Consider the following 22,123-nt stretch of genomic DNA (forward strand, 5'->3'; position numbering starts at 1 on the left):
CTATATCTGCAATTATATGTTACAAATATTTTCTCCCAGTTTGTCAGTGTTTTTTGATTTTGCTTAAGATGGTGGTGGTGTTTTATGTAGTAGTCAAATACATCATCCTCTTCTTTCATTGCTGTGGCTTGTCAATCATGGTTAGATAGCTCTTTTCCAAACTCAGATCATATAAGAATCCATCCATATTTCCCTTTAGTACTTCTGTGGTTTAATGTTTTACATTTAGATCTCTGATTCATTTGGGTTTGTCCTTTGTGTATGGAGTGGATATGGATCTAACTATATCTTTTTCCATATGTCTATCTAGTTATCTCATTACCATTTATTTAAAACTTTATCCTTTTTTGCAGAGATTTGAGATATTCAACTTCCATGTGTACTTTGGTCTATATCTGTACTTTCTATTCTATTCTACTAGTCACTTTTATCTATTTCTAGTACCACACTGCTTTAATTGTAGAGGCTTTACAGTATATTTTAATATCTGATAAGACCAATCAGTCCTCATAGCCTTTCCTTTTTCATTGTTTTTTAATGTATTCTTACACGTTTGTTTTTCCACATGAATTTTAGTATTAACATTAGTACCAATTTTAGTGTCAATGAAAAATTACCTCTATAAAAATTTCATTAGGATTGCTTAAAATTTATAATGCTAGTTTAGTAGAAGTGATACCTTCATGAAATTTCCATCCTTTCCAAGAACAAGGGATATTTTCTTATTTGTTCACGTCTACTTTTGTGTTTTTCAGGATCATTTTAGGGTTTTCATCCTATGAATTTGACATGTTTCTTGTTTATTTGTAAATACTTTACCCTCTTTTTTACTATTGAAAATGGGGTTTTCTCTACCATCGTAGCTTTTAATTGATTATTGTTTATATATTGGGTTGGCCAATCCAATATATGAAAGCCGTTGAAGTGTTTGCTAATTTTATATCCCGCTACCTTACTAAATTATTTCATTATTTGAACTAGTTTTGTCATTTATTCAATTTATTCTGTAAGATTTCCTATGTATACTAACGTAATCTGCAAATAGAAGTAATCTCTTTTTCCAGTTCTTATGCCTCTGTTGATTTTTCTTGTTGAATTACATCTGTTAGAAGTGTAGATAGTGTTAAACAGTAGTGGAGGTGACAGACTTATCTTGTTCCTGATCTCAGTGGAAATGCCTCTGAAATTTTTCCATGAATTGAAACAGTGGCTTTATCACTAAAAAATATATATCTTATCATATTATGAGGGTGGCTTATCCCTGTTTTCTTGAGTGTTTTTACCATGAATGAATGAATTCTGTTAATAGCCTTTTTGGTATCTATGGAGATAATCATAATTTTTCTCCCCAGATCCATTAATATGGTTCATTTCATTAATACATTTTCTAAAACTGAACCTCATTTGCGTTCCTAGAATAAATACCACTTAGTTGTGGTGTATCATTTTCTTAATGTGGTGTCAGATTTTTGTTTCCTGTTATTTACAGTTTTTCATGATATTTATTGTTATGTCGATCTGTAATTTTCTTCCTTTTTTAGGTGGGGGCTGAATTTATAAGATTTAGGTATCAAGGCTCTGCTAGCTTCGTAAGATAATTTGGAAGATTTTCTTTATTTTCTGTGCTCTGGAATAATTTATGTTATATTGGAACTATCTGGTCTTTGAAAGTTTAATAGAACTCCCCCTTGAAACCATCTGGGTCTGATGCTTTTTATGGAGTAATTCCTTTTTTCCCCCTCCTACTCCTATCCACTTTCCCCTCTGCTGCCGAGTTTCCCAGAGCCAGCATCCTCCCCCCACCCCCTTGGCAAGAGGCCGGGCCCCTGCCCCCGGTCAGTGCCGTCCATAGGTGAGTCTGCCTATCCTGTTGAAGTAATTCCTTGGTTACTCTCTATTTCTTTTGCAGATGTTGGGCTGTTTAAGCTCTCCATCTGGGTTTTCAAATATGCAAATAGGAGCTCTCATAATTTCTTATTGTATATTGTTGTTGTTCACCCTTTTGTGTCTTAAGTAAAGTGATGATATGTCTCTTACATTTTTTGCAAAATGAGATTTTGATTTGTTAATCACTGTTACTATTTTTCTATCTTCTACCTAATGAATTTTTACTTTTATCTTTATTCCTGTCTTTTGCTTTGTTTTGGTTTACTTTTTTATTCTTTTTCTAGCATTATGAGAGGGAAATTTAATTCCTTTATTTTCATTTTTTCATTTTTATTTATTTGTGTTTAAAGCTATAGATTTTCCTCTGGTCATTGCTTTAATGTGTCCCATAAATTCTGACTGTGTTTTCATTATCGTTATTTCTTGAAATTCTGTAATTTTGGTTTTATTTCCCTTTTACACGAGAAATGTTTAAAAGAACGTGTTTTAACTTCCTGGTGGAAGGGCCTTTTAGTTTTATGATTTAGTTACTCATTTCTAGTTTTACTGCATTGTGATCACAAGGGTTTGTTTATGTAATTTCTGCTTCAGGTGATTTATCACTTTCGTGTAATCTAGCGTATGATCAGTTTTGTGAATGCTCTTTATTGATTTTGTAATTTAAGCCTTCTGTATCTTTTTTTTTGTCTTATATTGAGAGTGGAATATTAAACACTCTCATCAGTGTGTTTTTTTCTATGTCTCGTTGCAGCTCCTGTAGTTTCTGCTTTATAAAAGTGGCTACTGTGTTTCTTGGTACATAAACATCATTGTTATATTTTCATTGTATGTTGTGATTTTTATTATTAAAAGTGTCTTTCTTTGCTACTTTTTCTACCACTGTCACAACCTCTGCCAGGTATACCTTTGCCCATATCACAATTTTTGGACTTTCTAAATGAACTTCCCAGTGGAAGGACCTTTTATTTTATGATTAGCTATCCCCAAAAGTCCCTTTCTCTTCTATTTAGTCTCTTCTCTCAGAAGTGTAACTTTCCAAGGTCGCCTCCTTGAATCTTGTGTACACTGTGAATTCACTTCTTGTAGGCTGCTCTGCCCTACCAGGACTTTTGTTTCCCACATATTTTGGCACTTTCAGTGGTCTTTCTCTTTCTTTGGCTTCTTAGAGTTCAGTCTTAGGCCTTTCATTCTCCTCTTCCTCTTCTGTGCATTCCCCCACAACTCTGCCTTGCCCTCTGAAGAGAGTTAGAGTAAGAACTTGAGAAATAATCTTTGCTAGAAACTGGTGCCTACATCCTCCTAATTATAGGTAACTTGAAGTTTGTATTGTTCTCTTTCTTCTAGTTGAAGTTGTAGAATTCATGTCATTTTACTTGTCTTTTTATTGGTTTATATAGTTTGGAAAGATGGTTGAAAGATTTCAGTGTACACAGTAGTTTCCTGGTTACACAGACATCTGTTCTGTTGACTTCTTTATTACCGGTATCTTCCGTCTAGAAAGCATGCTCCATTAAAACAGGGACCTTCTTTGTTTATTTACTACTTTATCCTCAATGTCTAGTACATAGAGGACACTCAGTAAATAATTGGTGAATAACTCTTCTTCAAAATATGTGTCTTTTACCCATTTTTCTTTTGAATTATTAATACTTGTTTTGATGATTTATGTCATGTTACATATGAAGGTTAATAATCTAATAGAATAATAATATATCTTGTAAGAGTTTAAGATGTGAATCAGATATCAATAAAGACAATATTTTTGTAGCTTTGTTTTGTTTTCTTTTAAAAAGAGTTTTATTGAGTTGTAATTGACATACAGTAAACTGCATATATTTAAAGTGTACAATTTGATATTTTTTCTTATTAGTCATCTATTTTATACATATTAATGTATATATGGCAATCCCAGTCTCCCAATTCATTCCACGCTAACCCCACCCCAGCCTTGCTTTCCTCCCTTGGTGTCCATATGTTTGTTCTCTACATCTGTGTATGTTTCTGCCTTGCAAGCCAGTTGATCTGTACCATTTTTCTAGATTTTGCATATATGTGTTAATATACGATATCTGCTTTTCTCTTTCTGACTTACTTCACTCTGTATGACAGTCTCTAGGTCCGTCCATGTCTCTACAAATGTCCCAGTTTCATTTTTTTTTTTAAGCTCTTTATTGGAATATAATTGCTTTATACTCTCGTACCAGCTTTTGAGGCACACCAGAGTGAATCAGCTGTATTTATACATATATCCCCATATCCCTTCCCTCCCACCCTCCCTGTTCTGGCCTTCCAAGGCATCACCCATCATCGAGTTGATCTCCCTTTGTTATACAGCGACTTCCCACTAGCTATCTATTTTACAGTTGGTAGTGTAAATAAGTCTATGCTACTCTCTCACTTCATCCCAGCTTCCCCTTTGCTCCCCGCCCCCCCAACCCTGTGTCCTCCAGTCCATTCTCTGCATCCTTATTCTTACCCTGTCACTGGGTTCATCAGTACCATTTTTTTTTTTAGATTCCGTATATATGAGTTAGCATACAATATTTGTTTTTCTCTTTCTGGCTTACTTCACTCTGTATGACAGACTCTAGGTCTATCCACCTCATTACATATAGCTCCATTTCATTCCTTTTTATGGCTGAGTAATATTCCATTGTATATATGTACCACATCTTTCTTATCCATTCGTCTGTCAAAGGACATTTAGGTTGCTTCCATGACCTGGCTATTGTAAATAGTGCTGCAATGAACATTGGGGTGCATGTGTCTTTTTGAATTATGGTGTTCTCTGGGTATATGCCCAGTAGTGTGTTTTGTAGCTTTTATTTAGATTAAATGATGCAAGATTTAAATTTATAGAAAATGAATTTGACCTGGTCCCATTGATGGGTGGTAATAATTATTTAAATTTTTTTAATCACTCTAGTATTGTAGGCTCCATATCTAACAAATACAGAGCATGGCCTTCTGTCCACTAGGATTTTATACTTTCAGTCACCGCCTTTTAAAGCACTCAGAAAGGATTTAGCAGATTCTGGCCTCAGTGCTTTATCTTGGTGCCCCTGGCATATGCTCACATGCCAGGAAGGAGAAGGGGAAGTAGTAGCACAAAAATGATAATAAACAGAAGAGTAAGCTGGGAGGGAGAATAAAAGTCAAGAAGAAGGGATGGAAAATATAGACAGAAGGTAGACAGCTGGGACGTGCCAGCAGTCAGGTTGCTTCATACTGATGCTGGTTGTCTGTTCTTCCTCGAGGGTCTTGTTCTCTGCCTCAGAATAGACCAGCATCAGCAGCATTGTGTTGGATCCCTTTTGTTATGGGTTTAGTGAAATTCCTTCAGCAGAGAAATGGCTTAGAACACAAGACTCCTAGAGAGAACAGGTCAGTTTTAAGAGCTGAGGGAATTTGGTGTTTTGCTTACTTCCATTGAAAATATGTGGGTGTTTCATTGATTGGCAAGGAGAACAAGGAAGCCTTTCATGTTTAAGGACGGCTTTAGAGGGCAAACTGGGCGGTGCCTGGTGAAGTGGGTGTTTTCTAATGAATGACATTTGGTCTATTTTTACAGTTGGAAACATTCTACAGTACTCTTAAGCTTATTGTTTAAGCAGGCAAGAGAACGTGCTGTGCAATCATGAGTGGAATTTTTACATTTGATCCCAGGGTCTGTTTTCTCCCCCATAGTTTAGAGCCTCCATGAACTTGCTGAATTTATAAATATTTTATTAGTTTCAAAGGAAAAAGATTAGAAACATACCTGGTTAACATCTAACAGTAAATAGTTTAAGATTAGATTGGAATTCCCTAAATTCTTTCTTTATAAATCATTATAACTACTTTATTCCTTTTTTATATTTTTCCAGGCTCCTGCAACTCATCTGTGGTGTCTTTTTGCTTGAGCCTTGCTCTTAGTTAAACATGTGAATATTTCTTTGTGTTGAGAATGCTAAATCAATGGTTATTTTCTTATATGTAGTCGAGTCAATTTTCCAGTTATTTTTCTCAAAAGTTTAATTTTGCAGGTATTATAGGGCAAATAAATTTTGGAAAGAAGTGCTCATAATGTCAACAACCAGAACTGTTTCCTGTTTTCTATGTGTACTTTAATTCCCACTGTTTGTCCTCATGCGTACAGATTTTTGCCTCTTTGCAGTGTGCTGCTTATATTCTGTTATTTTCATTTAACATTTAGCAGACTGTCTTTCAATAATTTTTAAAAAAATATACTATCCTTTAGATATATAGTATAATTTTTAAGTATGCCAGATTTTATTCTGTTTAAAAAAGTTTAAAGAATTTTTGTTGTCATGAACTTTTACTTCCCTTTTGTCACTTTTTTTCTTTCCTTACTCTGCGATATATTGGAATTGTTTGTTGTATAATTCTCTAATATGTACAGTTATTATGTATCGTCACTACAGTTTTTAGCAGGTGAGCTATATTCTCTACCATATGCATTCAATATTGAGGCAAAACAAAGAATAATTAACATAGAGGATTCCAAAACCTTATTGTAGAGAGTCGTTTTCTTCTCTAAATCTTTCTCCAGAATTGCCGATAAGGAAAAAAAATTAACTTCTCTCTTTCTCTCTGCGTGCTTTGACCTGAGATTGCTAGCAGTTGTGCATGAGGAAAAGGAGGTGGGCAGAAATAGAAATGAGAAGTAGGTAATCCACAATGTAGGTCTTCAGCCCCATCTCAGTATTTGAAGTGCCTGGACTGGTGTTGCCTGGCATGAGCAAGCAACCAGGAAATTTGTGTTGGGGGATAGATGGATTTGTGAGCAAGCCAGTCAGTAACCACAGGGATTTCTCAGATGGCAAAATCTAAAAACCTTCTTAAATTGGTGGAGAGTCAGAAGTTCATCCTGATTATCAAACTGCATTAACTACCACAGTATTAGTAATAACAAAAGTTATATTGTCTCTTAAATCTTAGACTGACACATATATATATATATCACACTTTTGTTTCTAAAGGAAGTAGAAATTCGGAACAAAGACCTGGAGGGACAACTGTCTGACTTAGAGCAACGTCTGGAGAAAAGTCAGAATGAACAAGAAGCTTTTCGCAATAACCTGAAGACATTGTTAGAAATTCTTGATGGAAAAATCTTTGAACTAACAGAATTACGAGACAACTTGGCCAAGCTACTAGAACGCAGCTAAGGAAAGTTAAATTTCAGTGCCAACTGATTAAAAAATATACTGTCTCTCTTCATAGGACTGTTTGGGCTCTGCATCAAGATTGCACAAAAAATTTGAATATCGCTTCTCTAGAAGGAGGATCTTTTGAAAATTGGAATTGTATATTTCAGTGTAAATTTTAGAATTCAGCTTGTAGCCAGTTGGGGAAAAAAAAGAGATGAAAAACTTGAACTACAAATTACCTCCATGTATATTATTGGCCATAGTTAACTAGGAAGTTATAAATAGACACTAATGCAATCCTTTTTTCTGATATTAGCCAATGGGAGAATTAACAAATGTCTGGGTCACATCCCCTTTTTGTGTTCAACACAGTTAAGGTTATCTGCTTTTTAAATTAATTTATTTATGATATCTAAAGCTGTGTTTTGTGCAAAAAACTTAGTGATGAAAGCCCTGTCTTTTGTTGTAATCTGAATAATTTCTCAGGATATTTTTGCACTGCTGGCAGCAGTGCCATTACCAATTAATTCTTGCCAGGAGTGAGAGAGAGATGCATCTTTAATCGAAACATACTTACTATAACTGGGTGTATAGAGTTCTTCCCTTTTTTTATACTGGAAGATATTTCACTCTGGTGACCACTCTGGTACACTCTGGTGTTCTCTAATCTTGTCCGCTGTATAGTTTACTTTTCCATATTGATTCCATGTATTTATGAGAAGATATTGACTCCCATTTTATTACACATTTTAAAGCCAACTAATGAAGGCAGCTGAGTCCCTCCAAAATTTTTCTTTTTAAATTTCTAATAAATTTGACACATAGTACTGAAATACAGCAGCCCGTCACTGGCGGTCTGGTCTAGCAATGTTAAGTATATTTACAGAATATGCAGTTACATTTATTTATATATTTTGCAAGAAATCTTTTCTGAATGATTAATGCATTTCAATTTACAAATAATAATGGTTGTTGGGGAACTGTTTATTATAGATCATTTTAAGGTGTATAGCTATTTTAAAGGCGATTCATTTCCATCAAGCAGCCGATCAGAGGACTATTGGGATTGGAGCCGTGTACTCTGTCTGGGTCTTCACATCAACCACGTCTCTAGTCAATCCTCACAAGGCAATATTCTAAACTGTTAACTAGGCATTTCAAAACAGGAATTCAGTTCAGTGGGCTCTTCTCAGTGAACAGGTTTTAATGTTGTTTTGATGTAATTTTAAAGGACTTTTAGCAAACATGCATTTCTTTATACATTTCTTTTAAGAAACTATTTTAAAAGCAAGTCAAGTGCTGTCTAGTCTGCTTATGGAGTGGGAATTGCATCAGAGTCCATATATTCTTGCTGTACAATGCCTGTGATGTTGAGGAGCGTTCTTTTTTAAAGTGTATCCTTGAGTATCTGACTCCATGGAGTCTGCATACAAATGCACTGACTTTTTGTTTGTACCCCAAAAGGATTGAATTGTTAAGTACAAAATTAAGCTGAGAAATCATTTTGTAACCATTTTTTCACTCACAAACAGCTACTCAACACTAGACAATTTTGTTTTATATATGTATGTGTATGTATGTGAATACATACATATTAATTTATATTAGAGTGAAAAATAAATGGTTTGTTTCTAAAGTTAGTTTCTAAAGTGAGTTTTCAGGTGTCTCTGAAAAGTTTATATCAGACACTTAATCATTGTGTATTATATGTGCTATAATATCATGTAAGTTACCTCCATCTATTTTAGGGTATTTTCCTCACCTGTTTATTATAGGGAGGATAATTTAGGTACACAAGCTCAGAGCTATTTCTCTGATAAATCAGGTAAGAAAATTTATTTGATTGATGGAACTTTGAAGTAGATGTGATGTTATCCATCAGTTTCTGAGTAACAGAGCACCAGATTTTAATTTACATAGGGGATTTCACACTAGGGATCAGGGAATTTAGTTATGAAGAGTTAAAAATTCAAAAAAAAAGTGTAAACTGTTGAAATGGTAAGTAAATTATTTTAATGATGTAATAAGATATTTTTAAATTTTGACATAGCTGTCATTTAATGGGAAAATAACTCACCAAAATGTCTCCACTTGAATTGTATTGATATGAGACATGTAGTTCAATATATACATATACTCATATGTATATACAGAAAATTATTTTTAATATTTTCCTACTGATATGAAATTTAAAATTGGAAATTTTGCGAGTTTTTTCCTTTCCAATAGAGTCTAATTTTTTCTTTTTTTAGTGATTCAACAATTTCTTGAGGGCTGCTGCACCTTTAAATTCCCAGATTGTCCTTAGACGTGTACAGTATATGGGAGAAGGTGGACACAAGTGCACATATAAATAAAACCTTCTTATTCAGACTATTTTAAACTTTAATTTACAGTAGGAGAGTATCTAGAGATCATCAGCTACAAGTCATAATTAGGTTGTGCGCCTACTGTAGTTTTCTGTTTCTGTATTATATAAATAAAAGTTTGCATATTAAAATTTGATTTTTCCCAGAGACAAGTATTATATAATGTATCTATGTTTAGATCAAACTATGGTAATATATTTATCAGAAAATAATGGTGGGGACTATAGCCTGAACATGTGGACTTGGAGTGACACAGAAAAGGAGAGCAGAGATTGATCCCATTGTAAGTTATTATGTGATAGTTATGAATTCCTGTACAAAACAAAAAACTGGAAAAAAAAAGAGAAACAAAAATACAGTTTTTATTTTGAAATACATTTGCTGTTCTCTGGAGAATGTACTTTATCTTTTTTTCCTTCAGTCTTTTACAGATATTTTTAAAAAAAGCATTTAAGTGATGGCAGCATTTACTTAAATCTTACAGGTGCTACTGGACTTTGCATTAGTGTGTTATGTTGTGAAATCCTAACTTTGACATAAAAGGTTTTATAAGTATTTCCCTGCCTGGAAAATTAGTTTTTGTTTCTCCTCTCTCCCTTTCCCTCTCTCTCTCTCTCTCTCTCTGTCTTTCTCCCCCTTTCTTTCTGCAGATTAAAAACAGTCCATGAAGTTGCATCCCTTCTGCCCCTAGTAGAAGAACTCCAGCACCACCATAGATGTAATGTTTTGCTGTCATTGAACTGTTGGGAAGCAGTTAGAGGAAAAACGTACACCTTTTTTTTTTTTTTCAAGTGAAACTAAAAGAGACACTCAGTTAAACCACCACCACCTTTTAAAACTCATTTCTTTGCCTGGTTAAAATTAAAAGTATTCTTTCACATGTGTGCTTTGGTCTTCCGTGTTTTTACTTCATGCTGGAGTATGCAGCTCAGCTGCTCTCTCCTTGCAGACCTGATTTTCTGTCAGCTCTGGAATGGGAGGCAGGCCAGAGGGAAACATTGTTTGGTGGCACTGGTTTTTTGGTTGCTGTTGTTATTGTTTTTTAAAGAAATCCCTTTGTTTATTTGGTATCAAATGATTTGAACATGCTGATATTCGGTGCTTGAAGCCACGCTTGAGTTTTCTTCTTCTGGATATTTAGCGTTGTTCCTTTGTCATTCATGAAGTCAGTTCATTTATAGATGAATCTTAAAGAGGAAAACTGTCAGGTAAGAAGTAGTTGAGAATGACACATTTTTAAAAATTTTCTCAAGTAGGATACTATGCTATAGTAAGTATTTGTTGGGAAGATAATTTTTGAGAAAATATTGTAAAAATTACTAGAAAAGGATAGTTTTAGAATGGAAACAGATGTATCATTCACTTTACTCCAAATTGTGAAAGTGTATTTTTAACTAATATTTGTGTTAAATTGGACCTTAAATTTTTATGGCAGTTTATGGGAAGCTGATATATAGGTGTCATACAAATAAGCATAGTTAGTGAATCAAAGAAATGAATGTTTTTCTCTTTTTGTTTATGTATTGATATTACCTAGTAAAGTAGCTGCAAATAGCTAACAATTTTATCCAAGAGAAAACTCAGTCAGCACTACACTGCCAAGTGATTTCTGCTTAATATACTAGATAAAAAAGAATTGAGTTCTTTTTACCAAAAACAGGTGACCCAGGGAGAGAAATTGCATCTAGAATAGGGAAAAGGCCATAAGTTCCCAATGGGTTTCTAGACAATTCGTTGATCTCTTTAAGTATGCTTTTTATCTTTTAGATTAAAGGACACATTCCAGAGGATACCAGAAGTGTATGTGGGTGAGGAGAGAATATTTTTTTGTGTGAAAACAAAGCCAGCAAAAAGAGGAGGAGCATTATGACTCAGTTTTTATCTAAGACACATCAGGATAGCCAGTGCTATTTCCTACCTTGCTGCTGCTTTTAACTAAAGTTGGGATTGCCCTGATGAATTTCAAAGGCTTTCAGAAGATCCTGTCATTTTTGCCTGTCAGGATTTATAACCTAGTATAAGATACCTAACATTCAGAGCTCACCATTCTGTGGGATTCTGACTTACTTTTGTCAATTATTTTCACGTCAGATCTACCCAGGGACAGAAATGTTACTCTGCTTTCTCCTGATAAAACCAAATTAAGGTGACAGTGGGTGCCTCATAAATGCAAAATTAAGCCCATTTCTGTAATATAGAAAAATGTCTTTTGTGAGTATTATTTCTAACTACATTCTTGTTATCTGTGTTTTATAACTATGTTACTATATATGCATATATATGTATATATGTATGTGTATATATATAGTACATCATATCCATATGACTTGCGTATATGACTTATTTGATTGTTGTTATACCTTAAGCGGAATGTTTGTTTCAGAAAACAGGGCTAGAAAGCAGACGTACTTAAAGTAAATGCTTTATCAACAACTTCAGTATGAAATGGAATAGAAATGGGTATTTGATGAATATCTGCTACGTGACAGGCATTGTACTAACTGTTTGACGTTTCATTTCTTTGTATAGGGTCCCTGCCGGGGGTGTTCCTTTGGAGGGGGGTAAGGGGAAAAGGCTCAAACGACTGCACCTGCTGTGTTCCCACAGCAGTCAGTCTGGTCACCCAGTCCACTGTCGGAAGGTGGAGATCTTACTTGTGTTGCTGGTACAGGTTTTCCCTTGAGCTTCCTGCCTTGCCTCTCTAGAATATCTGTTAGGACACTTCTTAACTATTTTATATTTGCTCTTCTTGAACTTCTTCCTTACACCTCTTTTGGTGTTTACAATGCTTACTATCATTCAGTTGCAAATCATACTTTGTTTGCAAGTGTCATATTTATGCAGTATATTTTACTCCCTAGTTTTTTTTTTTTAACTTACAGGCTTCAGATAATCCAAGGAAAGTAAGTTTCATGTGCAGAATTTCAGTCTATAAAGTTTAAGTAGTGAACTGTTTATAAAGGCCTTGGGAAAACAGTTTGTCTCTTAAGTTCCCTAGTGAAGTAAGTTTTAAACTTGTAAAACTCATCCTCCAACGCTAAAGAGTAGTGCAGCAGGATGTGGGTTTTGCAGTCAGTGCTGGGTAATTTTGTGGTCAATTCTGGTTCCACGAAAGTTAAGGCCTCTCCAGGTTGATCAAGCCATTAGATCAGTCACAGAAGTAACTCATGGCCTTAGGTTCTTTAGATGGGTGGTAGCTCTCATATAAATGGAATCATGTAATATTTGTCTTTTTTGCATCTGGCTTATTTCACATAGCATAATGTTTTTGAAGTTTACCCATGTTGTGGCTTATATCAGAATTCCATTCCATCTCAATCCATTGTATGGATATACCACATTTTGTTTATCCATTTATCTATTAATGGACACTTGGGTCATTTCTGCCTTTTGGCTATTGTGAATAATTCTGCAGTGAACATTCATATACAAGTATTTGAGTCCAGCTTTCATTTCTTTGAATATATGCCTAGGATTGGAATTGCTGGGTCGTATGGTAACTCTATGTTTAACTCTTTAAGGGAGGATTGAGTTTGAGTTGGATTACTTAAAAAGACTCACAGAGCAAAGTGCCATCTCACTGGGAAACCACAGTTGTGTGGTTAGTATTTTAATAGACCTGTAAGTGATCCATTGGCCTCTTAAGTCATGCCTTCTACTCTCTTACCTGAAATATTCGTTGAGCACCTGCTATATCCCAGTAATAGAGACGAGAGAGAAGCTCATACTTAGATGCAGGACGCAGTTCATTTACAGTGCATAAGTGCTATGATAAAGAGGACTAGCATGAGGGAACCCAGAGGGAAGAAGAGTCAAGGAATCTTTCCCAGAAGAGATGATACCCAGCTGAGTTTTGGTGAGGGAGTAAGAGCTAACTAGTTGAAGAAGGGGTGTGAGAGAATTGTAGAGAGTGTGTCAAGGGCAACGGCTTAGAGGGATGAAAACATTGAGACATTTAGTTAGTGTACTGATACATAAGGTGTTAGGGAAGGGTGTACGGCAAAAGATGGTAATGGAGAAGCAGGCAAAGGATAGATCAGGAAAGACTTTGTAAGTCATATGAAAGATTTGGGTTTTATTCTGAAGATCTAGAGATATTGAAGGATTTTTTGGTAAAGAAGTGATAATAGTGTTAAGATACATGGTTTAAAAGTCTGGGTAGTTCTGCAAATCCCAGTAGTCCCTGTTGAGAGGCTGCATTATGGTGGTTGTATTGGGATGGAGAAGGTGAAATGGATTCAGAGAGTATTTGGGAGGTAGAATGAGTAGAGCTTCTTGGTAGAATCAGTAGATGGCAAAGAGAAGAATGCAGGATGATTCCTAGATCTCTTGAGTTGGACAACCAGGTGAACGATCCCATTTACTGAGATAGTGAATTCAAGATGGGGAAAGGGTTCGTTTTGGTGGAGGCAAGACAAAGCAAGATGAATAGTAGGTTAGATCTGTTTTGAGTTTAAATGCCTATGGAATATCCAAGTAGAAATGTGATCGTAGTTGGAGCTTAGGAGAAAAATATGAGCTGAAGATAGATATTTGGGGATTGTCAGCATAGGTATTGATAATTGAGAGCATGAGAAAGGGGGAGATTACAAGATGAAAATGTCACTTTGGGCCAGGTGCAAGACCAGAGCTTGTGAAAGAGACAGAAGGAATGACCAAGAGCGATGAATAGACAGTCAGAGTGAGGGACTCGTGGAAGCCCAGAGTAGAGTTTCAGTAAGCCAGGTTTCACGTGAGAATAAATCAACTCGTCTTCAGGCAGTGATGTGCCCAGCTGTGTTCTGTTGAGACCCTTCATTAATATTTGACTGATAGATATGTTTGAACAGAAAAATTAAAGACCAACGAACTCAGATAAGTAATTTATAACATTTTAAAACACTGAAATCCAGCAAACATCCAGGCTGTTTTTTGTGCAGATGCCAGAATAAAGCCATCTGTGGTAAATTGAAGAGCATCTTGGTATTTCAAGGTGAGCTGTTAAAGAATTGCTACCATTTCTTATGTGAATCAGGATTTTCTCAGTACTGTGCAACTGAAACAAAATACAGACATAGGGTCTACGTAAGATAATGTCTGTTTTCTGTAAACCCAGTCTCAAGTGCTGTTTATGAAAATAACTTCACTTTTCTTATTAACTTATTATTAAATTGAATGTTACATACCATTCATTCTGTTAATATATTGGTTTTCCATGTAGCTGTCATTTCTAAAAGGTTACTGGTGGGGGGATCCCTCTTCCCTAGTAGATCTCGGCTTATTATCTTTCTGTGGCACTGCTGCCTCACCTCAAAGTCAAGTTCTAAGGCTTAAGTGTATTACATGTATCTTTTTAAATGTGCTGTTTTGATACTGAATTCACCACTAGGACCAGATGGCGTTTGTGTTTGCATTGCTATAGAAAGTTTAGAGAGTTAATATTTCTGGTATCTTAAATGATTCTTTTTTTCATATTGACTCATAAACAGATAACTGTATACAAGTGATCTCTGGTAGAAATGATCTCAAACAAGGACAACAACAAAACACTCTCTGTATTTGGTTTTAGAATGCTGTATGGTATGTTTGATTTTTATTTCTAGTTTAAGTTAAAATTAGCTTGAGTTCCTTGAGTAGACACGACTTGCACTACTTGGGCAACAAATTAGAGCATGTTAGACATTCCAGGAAGTCACGAGGAGCTACGGGTTTTCAAATTTGGCTCCAACTAACCCATAAAATTTGCAAATCACTTGTGAATTGTCAAATAAACTCTAACTTTTAAACCACTTTTGTTCATATTTTTCTTATGTAGTGATTAATCTTGGTCTCCTTTGGCAGAGCCTTTATTTTAGAATAGATTTGGTGCATTAATAGCCCATGTTATACATAATAGTATAAAAGAATGTCACTGTCTGGGGCACGTGGCCATCTCACAACAGCTCACCACCAATTTTCACAGCAATGTCATGACTTAAGTCTTATTGTTATCCCCGTTTTATAGATTTTGTAAAGTCTGAGATTCAGCAAGATTAAGTGATGGTCCAAGTAAGAGGCAGAATGAGGAGTAGAACACAGGTCCTCTGCCTGCTAGTCGTGTTCCCTTCCCACTCCATCGTGTCCGAACTATGAACTGCAGACCTTTTGTAAGACGGCAGGTACAAAAATTTATCAACTCACAATATTTAACAGTCCATCACTTAATGAGAAAAATCATTCGTTTTCCATTTCACAAAGGTATCATGTCTTTGAATGCTTATCTCCCTGCTTCTCTCCTTTTTTAGAAAAAACCAAAAAACCTTTATTTTCATTTTAATTATGGAAGTGGTTCATATATGCTTTCCTTTTTCAAGTGTCTTTAATAGTACAGATAAAGCAAATGTCACCCTTGATCTTTCAGTTCCAGCCCTAGAAATTACTACTGTAATCTATTCCATGTATGTCCCTTCAGCATTTTAATATGCATTTCTATACAATATATATGTGCTTATAGAAATAACTAGTTTTTAGGGGTGGAGGAAGTACATAAATTTTATCAAATGGTATGTCTTGTTATACAGTTTGCTGTTGTTTATTTAATTGCTTGGGAAGATCTGTCCAAGTTGGTACACATAGACCTGCCTCATGCTTTTTAACTTCTTCAGAGAATTCCATTTTATGGATGGATGATGGTTTATTTAAGCATTTCCATGCGTTTTTCTTGCTTTTTTTTGATCTACTTCATTCTTTCTGACTTTGATGCTACTTTGTTAAGTATTAGGGGTATCCAAGATTGATTAATGTTCAGTTGCCAGATATTCCACAGTCCCACTCATGTCCCCAGTCAGAATGAACTCTGGATAAATACCTTTTCCTGAAAACTAAAAAAAAAATGTTAACTAGTCTTGATGAAAATCTTTCTAAATTACACTACACGGAGCACCTAGCAATATGCTGTGGACGTAGCCATCGCTCAGTACAAGTACTACATGACTGAACACGCTGACTGCCTTAGGAAAGAGAGGATGCTTGGTGTAAATGTTTACCTGTGCTTAGTGACTTGGTCCACCGACCATTGTAGGGCCACCATCTGGGAGTGCCCGGAGGACCCACATGCATGTGTAGGACGGTTTAAAACCCAAAGTGCTGTGCTTTATAATCTTCAAAGTGGGGAAGAAGGACAAAAATTTAAAAAGGAAAGGAGAAATGAGATGCTTGAACTGTGGTGTATCCAGGCAATATCTCTCTCTTGTGCCAGGAGCCTTTTTTCACCTTATTGGTGGCTTTGCTTCTGGTCTATCCCCTGCCAGTTGGCTGTTCATTCAGTCAAACATTTTTTGAGCACCTATAATGTCGCAAGGGACTGTGCTGGGCCCTGGGAATACAAAGATGAGACAGTCCCTACCCTCAAGAAGGTTATACTCTAGTGAAGGAAGCATGTTTGGTAGCCAGTAAGTGCAATCAGATATTAACCTTATCATGAAAGGAGTCATAGCTTCTGGGGAATGTACAGAGGGGGGAGATAATCATTGAGGAGGTGGCATTTGAACGTAAAAGATAAATAGCTGTCCACTTTGAAGATCAGGTGGATAGAGGTGGATAGATGGAGAGCCAAGGAGAAGGCTTATCACAAGAACAGCCACGTGCTCAAATTCAGTCTAATGCCCAGTGGCTTAGCTTGAAGCATCAGAGCAGACAAGGTGGACAGATTCCAGATGGCACCTTGTCTTGTGTCCTCAGCAGTTCTGACTTTTCCTAAAGGGAGTGGAAAGCCACCGAAACCTCAGAGGAGGGACGTACTGGGACTGGATTTGCACTTTAGAGAAAGTAAGTCACTCTGGCCACATTAGCAAGAATGAATTCAAGACTGTGAGGTGATGGAGGTGTTAACTAACCCTATCATGGTGATCATTTCGCAGTCTATACATGTATCAGTTTGTAGGGTTAGACTTACACAATGTTACATGTCAATTTTATCTCAGTAAAGTTGGGGGAAAGAATAGGTTAAAGAAAGGTTCTGCAAGACCAGATTCAGGATTCAGGGTGACTTTTTTTTTTTTTTTTTTCAATTGTAGCAATCCAGGTAAGAGACAAAAAGAGAGGGGTGGGGGAGGGAAAGGAAAGGATCCAAAAACAGCTGAACTAAAAAATATGAGAGATGTTGAAGCGATAGGTGTTGGGATGATGCTTTGAAATGTTTAATTTCTGCTTCTTTCTTGGCATTCATCGCTCCTTTCCCTCCCCTGCACCCCCAGTTCAGACAACGGCAACACATTCTTTCCCCTGGCCCTCGGGATCGGGTCATTACTGTACTAATGAGAGTCAACTCTCTACTTTTGAATTTCTCCCCTCAAATTGAGATTTTCTTTAAAAGACCCCCCCCCCTTTTGTGTGACAAGGAAGAGGAATTCAAGGGAAACAAGATCATGAGAGGGCGGCAAGTATCACCAAGAAGGGGCCCTGAGCACTGCCTCTCCTGCCAGCACACCAGCCTGAGATTAGTTTGGGGGACAAATAAGTGAGTCCCCAGAGAGGATGAAGGATCAAAGTGCAGAAGACACCCCTGCCTCCATTTCCAAGTTTTGCCTGGAAGTTTTTGGGGCCCCAGGGTGGCATAGGAAAGCATCTGACAAGTTTTCGTGCCTCACCACCCACCCCCAGCAGGAGAGGAGCCAGTGAATCAGGACAGAGGGTCACCTGCATGGATCTGACACCAGTGACCAGGTGGACAGCTCAGTGGATGCTGGTGCCAGTGACCAGGGCCAGAGGGAACCGAGCTATGTAAGCAAATGCAGCGTGGACAGAAGTGGATCGAGAACCAGGACCCGCACTCCCCCAGCCCCCTGTGTGCTTGATGTGAGGTGAAACTTAATTGTAACCACAGGGAGGAGGTGGTAGAAGGGAAACTGATTGGCTGAGTTTGTCTTGAATTGACAAAAACAATGTTTCTCCTGTTATGCAGAATATATTTTAGAGCAAAGTTATATTCTTTGCACACTCTAGCTGTGGCCTGGGAAAACACATCCACTAGCAGTAGATGTTGTAGGTCTTGGTAACTGGAGGACTTCTGGGTTTCCAGATTGGATTTGAAGAAAAATTCTGATTGGACCTGGTAAGTTTGAGGTACCTCTTATGGCTCTGCAGCTTGGAAGAGAAGTGTAGGCTGAAGAAATGAATTTGAAAGTTACCAGAAAACAGGCTGTTGGTGAAGCCATGAGTGGATGAAATCAGAGGGTGAGGTTTACAGGGACCGGAGCCCTGGAAAGCCCTGACATGTAAAAGGGTGTGCAGAGAAAATGGAGATAGAAAAGAGCCTATGAGGAAAGGTCCCAAATAAACTAGAGAAGAACTAGCAGGATGACACCAGGTAATCAAATTGATAACCCTCATTTAATTTTATACTAAATCAATAAGATCCAGCCCCAGGATAGTTCACGGGTATAAACTAAAATTCTTCGTGACATCACTTCTCCTTATTATCCAGGAAATTATCTTCCTCATGTCCAAACTCAGGCCACATTCTGGTTGCCTGAGGATGCCGGAATTCTGACTACCAGGGCCTTATTTGTGTTAAAATTGTGAAAACTTATTTATTTCCATAGTGTTCCTGCAAGGTAGATCGTAGTTCATGTACACAGAAAACGTTTCTGCATGTTTTGCCAAGGAGCTGTCAGGATTTTATTTTTCACCATCTTACCCAATTCCCCTTTAAGAAAAGATCTCTCACAAATTATTTTCAGAGATTAAGACTAAAAAATTTTGTTATTTTGGCCTGTGCTTCTTATTTCTAGGCATTGACAACTACATAAATCCATTATTCCTTTATCACCCTAACTGCTAGGAAGCTCAAGATCAGATTTTGAGCTTAATTGCTATGGGGTTCCTCAGGTAGGGGATCTTAGAATTCTAGTTTTTTTCTTCCTTTTGGCTCTTTTTATTTGTTCCTGTTCCTGTTTTTTTGATCAGTAGTTTGGTTTCGTTATACTGGTCTGATGATACTTACATTTTTATAAGCTTGCTTCAAATCTCTTTTTTTTTTTTGAGTTTGGCAATAAGTAGAATATGTACTAAAAAAAAATAAAGGATATGTCATCATAATTTTGCAGGTTTTTTTTTAACCTGTACATCTAAGTCTGACCATGGGTCTATGTTAGTAACTGCTATCTTCATTAATTAGTTACAAAGTTCATTCCACTGAATAATTCAGAGGATCTTTTTTCTCCATGGTCAACCCGTATATTAACAATAGCAGAATTTAAACATGTGATTGCTTGATGATATAGAGTATTTAAGAAAACAAGGTAACCCCAGTGAAGTGATAAACAGCCTCCCTCTTTTGTCTATTAGCTCTGCTTGTCTATCATGACCACCTTGGTTAGAATGGTGGCCACTAATCTTATGCCATTGATATAATTTTTTTTCTCCATATCTCATGTCAGAGCTGATAACAAGCTTCTTGCTCTGCTGAACTATCATGAGCAAGAACTCAACAAAAATAAGTAATAGCGTACGTTCCCCTGTACAGTGCGAGGCTCGCAACTGTGGGCATGCTTTCATTCGTCACGTCTTTTGGACTATCACATCTTTTTTAGGCATCAGGATCTACTTTCACACTTCACCAGTGAGAGAGATACAAGGCGAAGACTGGACTATTGAAAGAGACTTTGTCAAGACCAAATTCTCCCCCCAGGATCCTGCCAAAGATTAGCCCCGGGGAGAATGCAGCCTCCTTCAGAGAGTGGAGAACACACATGCGATTCTCCTTTTCCTCCACTGGCTACTCAGTTGATCTTTAAGCCACATATTCCTGGTCGGAATGCAGTCACCAATCACCATTGCTTTAATTCTCCCAACTTATTGATAGATGGTGCTGAGCCACCTGAACTGAAAGCTGGATGAAACTCTCCTTTGAATAAGGCTCATCACAGGACTTAATGTAGCCTGGATCCTCAGCTAATGCCTGCTAAATACTAGCTTGGGTCTCAACAAAGAGAAAAAAGGTCCAAACTCTCCTTTTGGCTAATGATCTGATCGTCAAACCAAGATGTCTCAAACCTATAATTCTAGTTTTAATTGATTGCATTCTGTTTGAAAGAGCAATAGCTTCAGGGGAGGAGAGTAAGAACTTTTATTAACCACAAAGCTGGTATTGGGCCCTGCACATGTCAGGTCATTTGGTCCTTACAACAGCCCTGGGAAGGGCATCAGTGGTTCTACTTCACAGAGAAGCAGGGAGCCCAGGAAACCAGTGGTCACCCAACACCATATAACTACCGCAAGCAAAAGATGGAATTTGAATAGTTTGAACTCAGATGGATTTAACTCCTTTTTTTCTCTAAGAGGCATATTTTTCTTTGCCAGCCTCAACAATGAGAGGAAAAGAGGCCTAAAGGTTATCCAAAAAATGGAGTGGCTGCTCGCTTAAGAGGCTGCAGAAAGATAGAAGCCTGGTAGCATTTGCTGGAGTCTCCAGGGCAGGGTCCTCAGGAAGATTCTTAAATTGCTGATCGTGACTCATTCGGTCCTTTGTTGCCTGATTTATCATCTGATTCCAAGAAAAAACAAAGCTAAGAATCCATGCAGTACTCACACCTCCCATCTCATGCCTTGATTCCTGAGGTGCCTACTTTATACACAATGGGGGAATACATGCAAGGACGTTGCATGCAGTGATTGAACAACACTCCAAATACAGCTTCCCACTTGTGCCAGGATAGACTAGTTCATGTGGACTCAGAGGAGCCTCAGGGATAGGTTTTTGGAAAACCAGACCTTGGGGTCCTGGGAGCTTAGTCCTCCTACTACTACAGAGCACTCCTGTCCCTGTCTCCTCATCCCTCTGGGAAGAGTCCCAGGGTTGCTGGAGTCAAGGTCAAATGAGGGGGTCAGTAGTAACAAAGGTGATTGACACCCCCCCCATTCCTCCACCTAGAGAACCTTCTTAGTCTTTCCCAAGCCATGCTCTCCAGCAAAGAACTCCTTTCACTTCAGCCTTGCTGGGGTCCACAGATTTCAAGATGAAGATTTTGGTTCCCCCTTGTGTAAACGCTGAGACAGCTTTTGGTGCAGACTGGGAGCTGGTAACAGCTCTTCAGAGCCAGGATACATAGGGTTCCTTACAAACACGCGGCGTGGAGCCGTAGGAAAACGGCAGGAATGCTTTTGAGAATCCACTTCATCTTCCAGCTCTGAAACCGACTGCGTGGTGATGGGGCCTTTTGTTGTCTTTGCAGAGCCTAGGCTCCCTTTGAGAAAACTGACAAAGTTGTAAATGTGGTAAAGTTAACACTTTTCAATAAGCTGTTATTTCTTCCTCTTTATAATTTGGGTCAAAGAATTTTTGAATTTCATTCCAATTCTTTTCACTTTGTGTGTCGAGAAAAACAGTCATACCAAGAAAGACTTGACCAGTATATTCTTTTCATGTCACAAATTCTCTTTTCAAAGTTGTTTTTTCCTGAGAGGAATGAAAGTAATTTTATTTGTTGTTGGGTTATGATCAAGTACTTAGAAATGACATGTTTTTTCCACTACATATGCATTTTCTGATCTACCTGATTATACTTAAAATGTCAGGCATCCAGTGGTGTCCCGTCTAAAATAGACTTGTTACTGCTAAAGATGATTAGCAGATGATTTTGCAAATGTCCCTCCAAGAACCATGCATAGTATTGACAGCAGAAAGCAGACATGAATTGATTTTTTAATTTTAGCCTCATGTTTTGGAGAGGTGTGGTCAGTTAATGGTTTTATTCC

General features: G+C 37.2%; 1 protein-coding gene across 3 annotated transcripts in view; it reads left to right on the plus strand.

The window, feature by feature from the left end:
* HOMER1 (homer scaffold protein 1) overlaps positions 1-8,680 on the plus strand; it is a 119,644-nt gene extending 110,964 nt beyond the window's left edge. For all 3 annotated transcript variants that reach the window (XM_057740400.1, XM_057740401.1, XM_057740399.1), the window contains one exon: positions 6,870-8,680. In XM_057740400.1, coding sequence (XP_057596383.1) covers positions 6,870-7,058 — 189 coding nt within the window. In that variant the 3' untranslated portion in view covers positions 7,059-8,680. The remainder of the gene's footprint in view (positions 1-6,869) is intronic.
* Positions 8,681-22,123: the final 13,443 nt, after the last annotated feature.

The sequence above is a fragment of the Hippopotamus amphibius genome, chromosome 1 (genome assembly GCF_030028045.1).
Source record: "Hippopotamus amphibius kiboko isolate mHipAmp2 chromosome 1, mHipAmp2.hap2, whole genome shotgun sequence".
NCBI classification, from domain to species: domain Eukaryota; kingdom Metazoa; phylum Chordata; class Mammalia; order Artiodactyla; family Hippopotamidae; genus Hippopotamus; species Hippopotamus amphibius.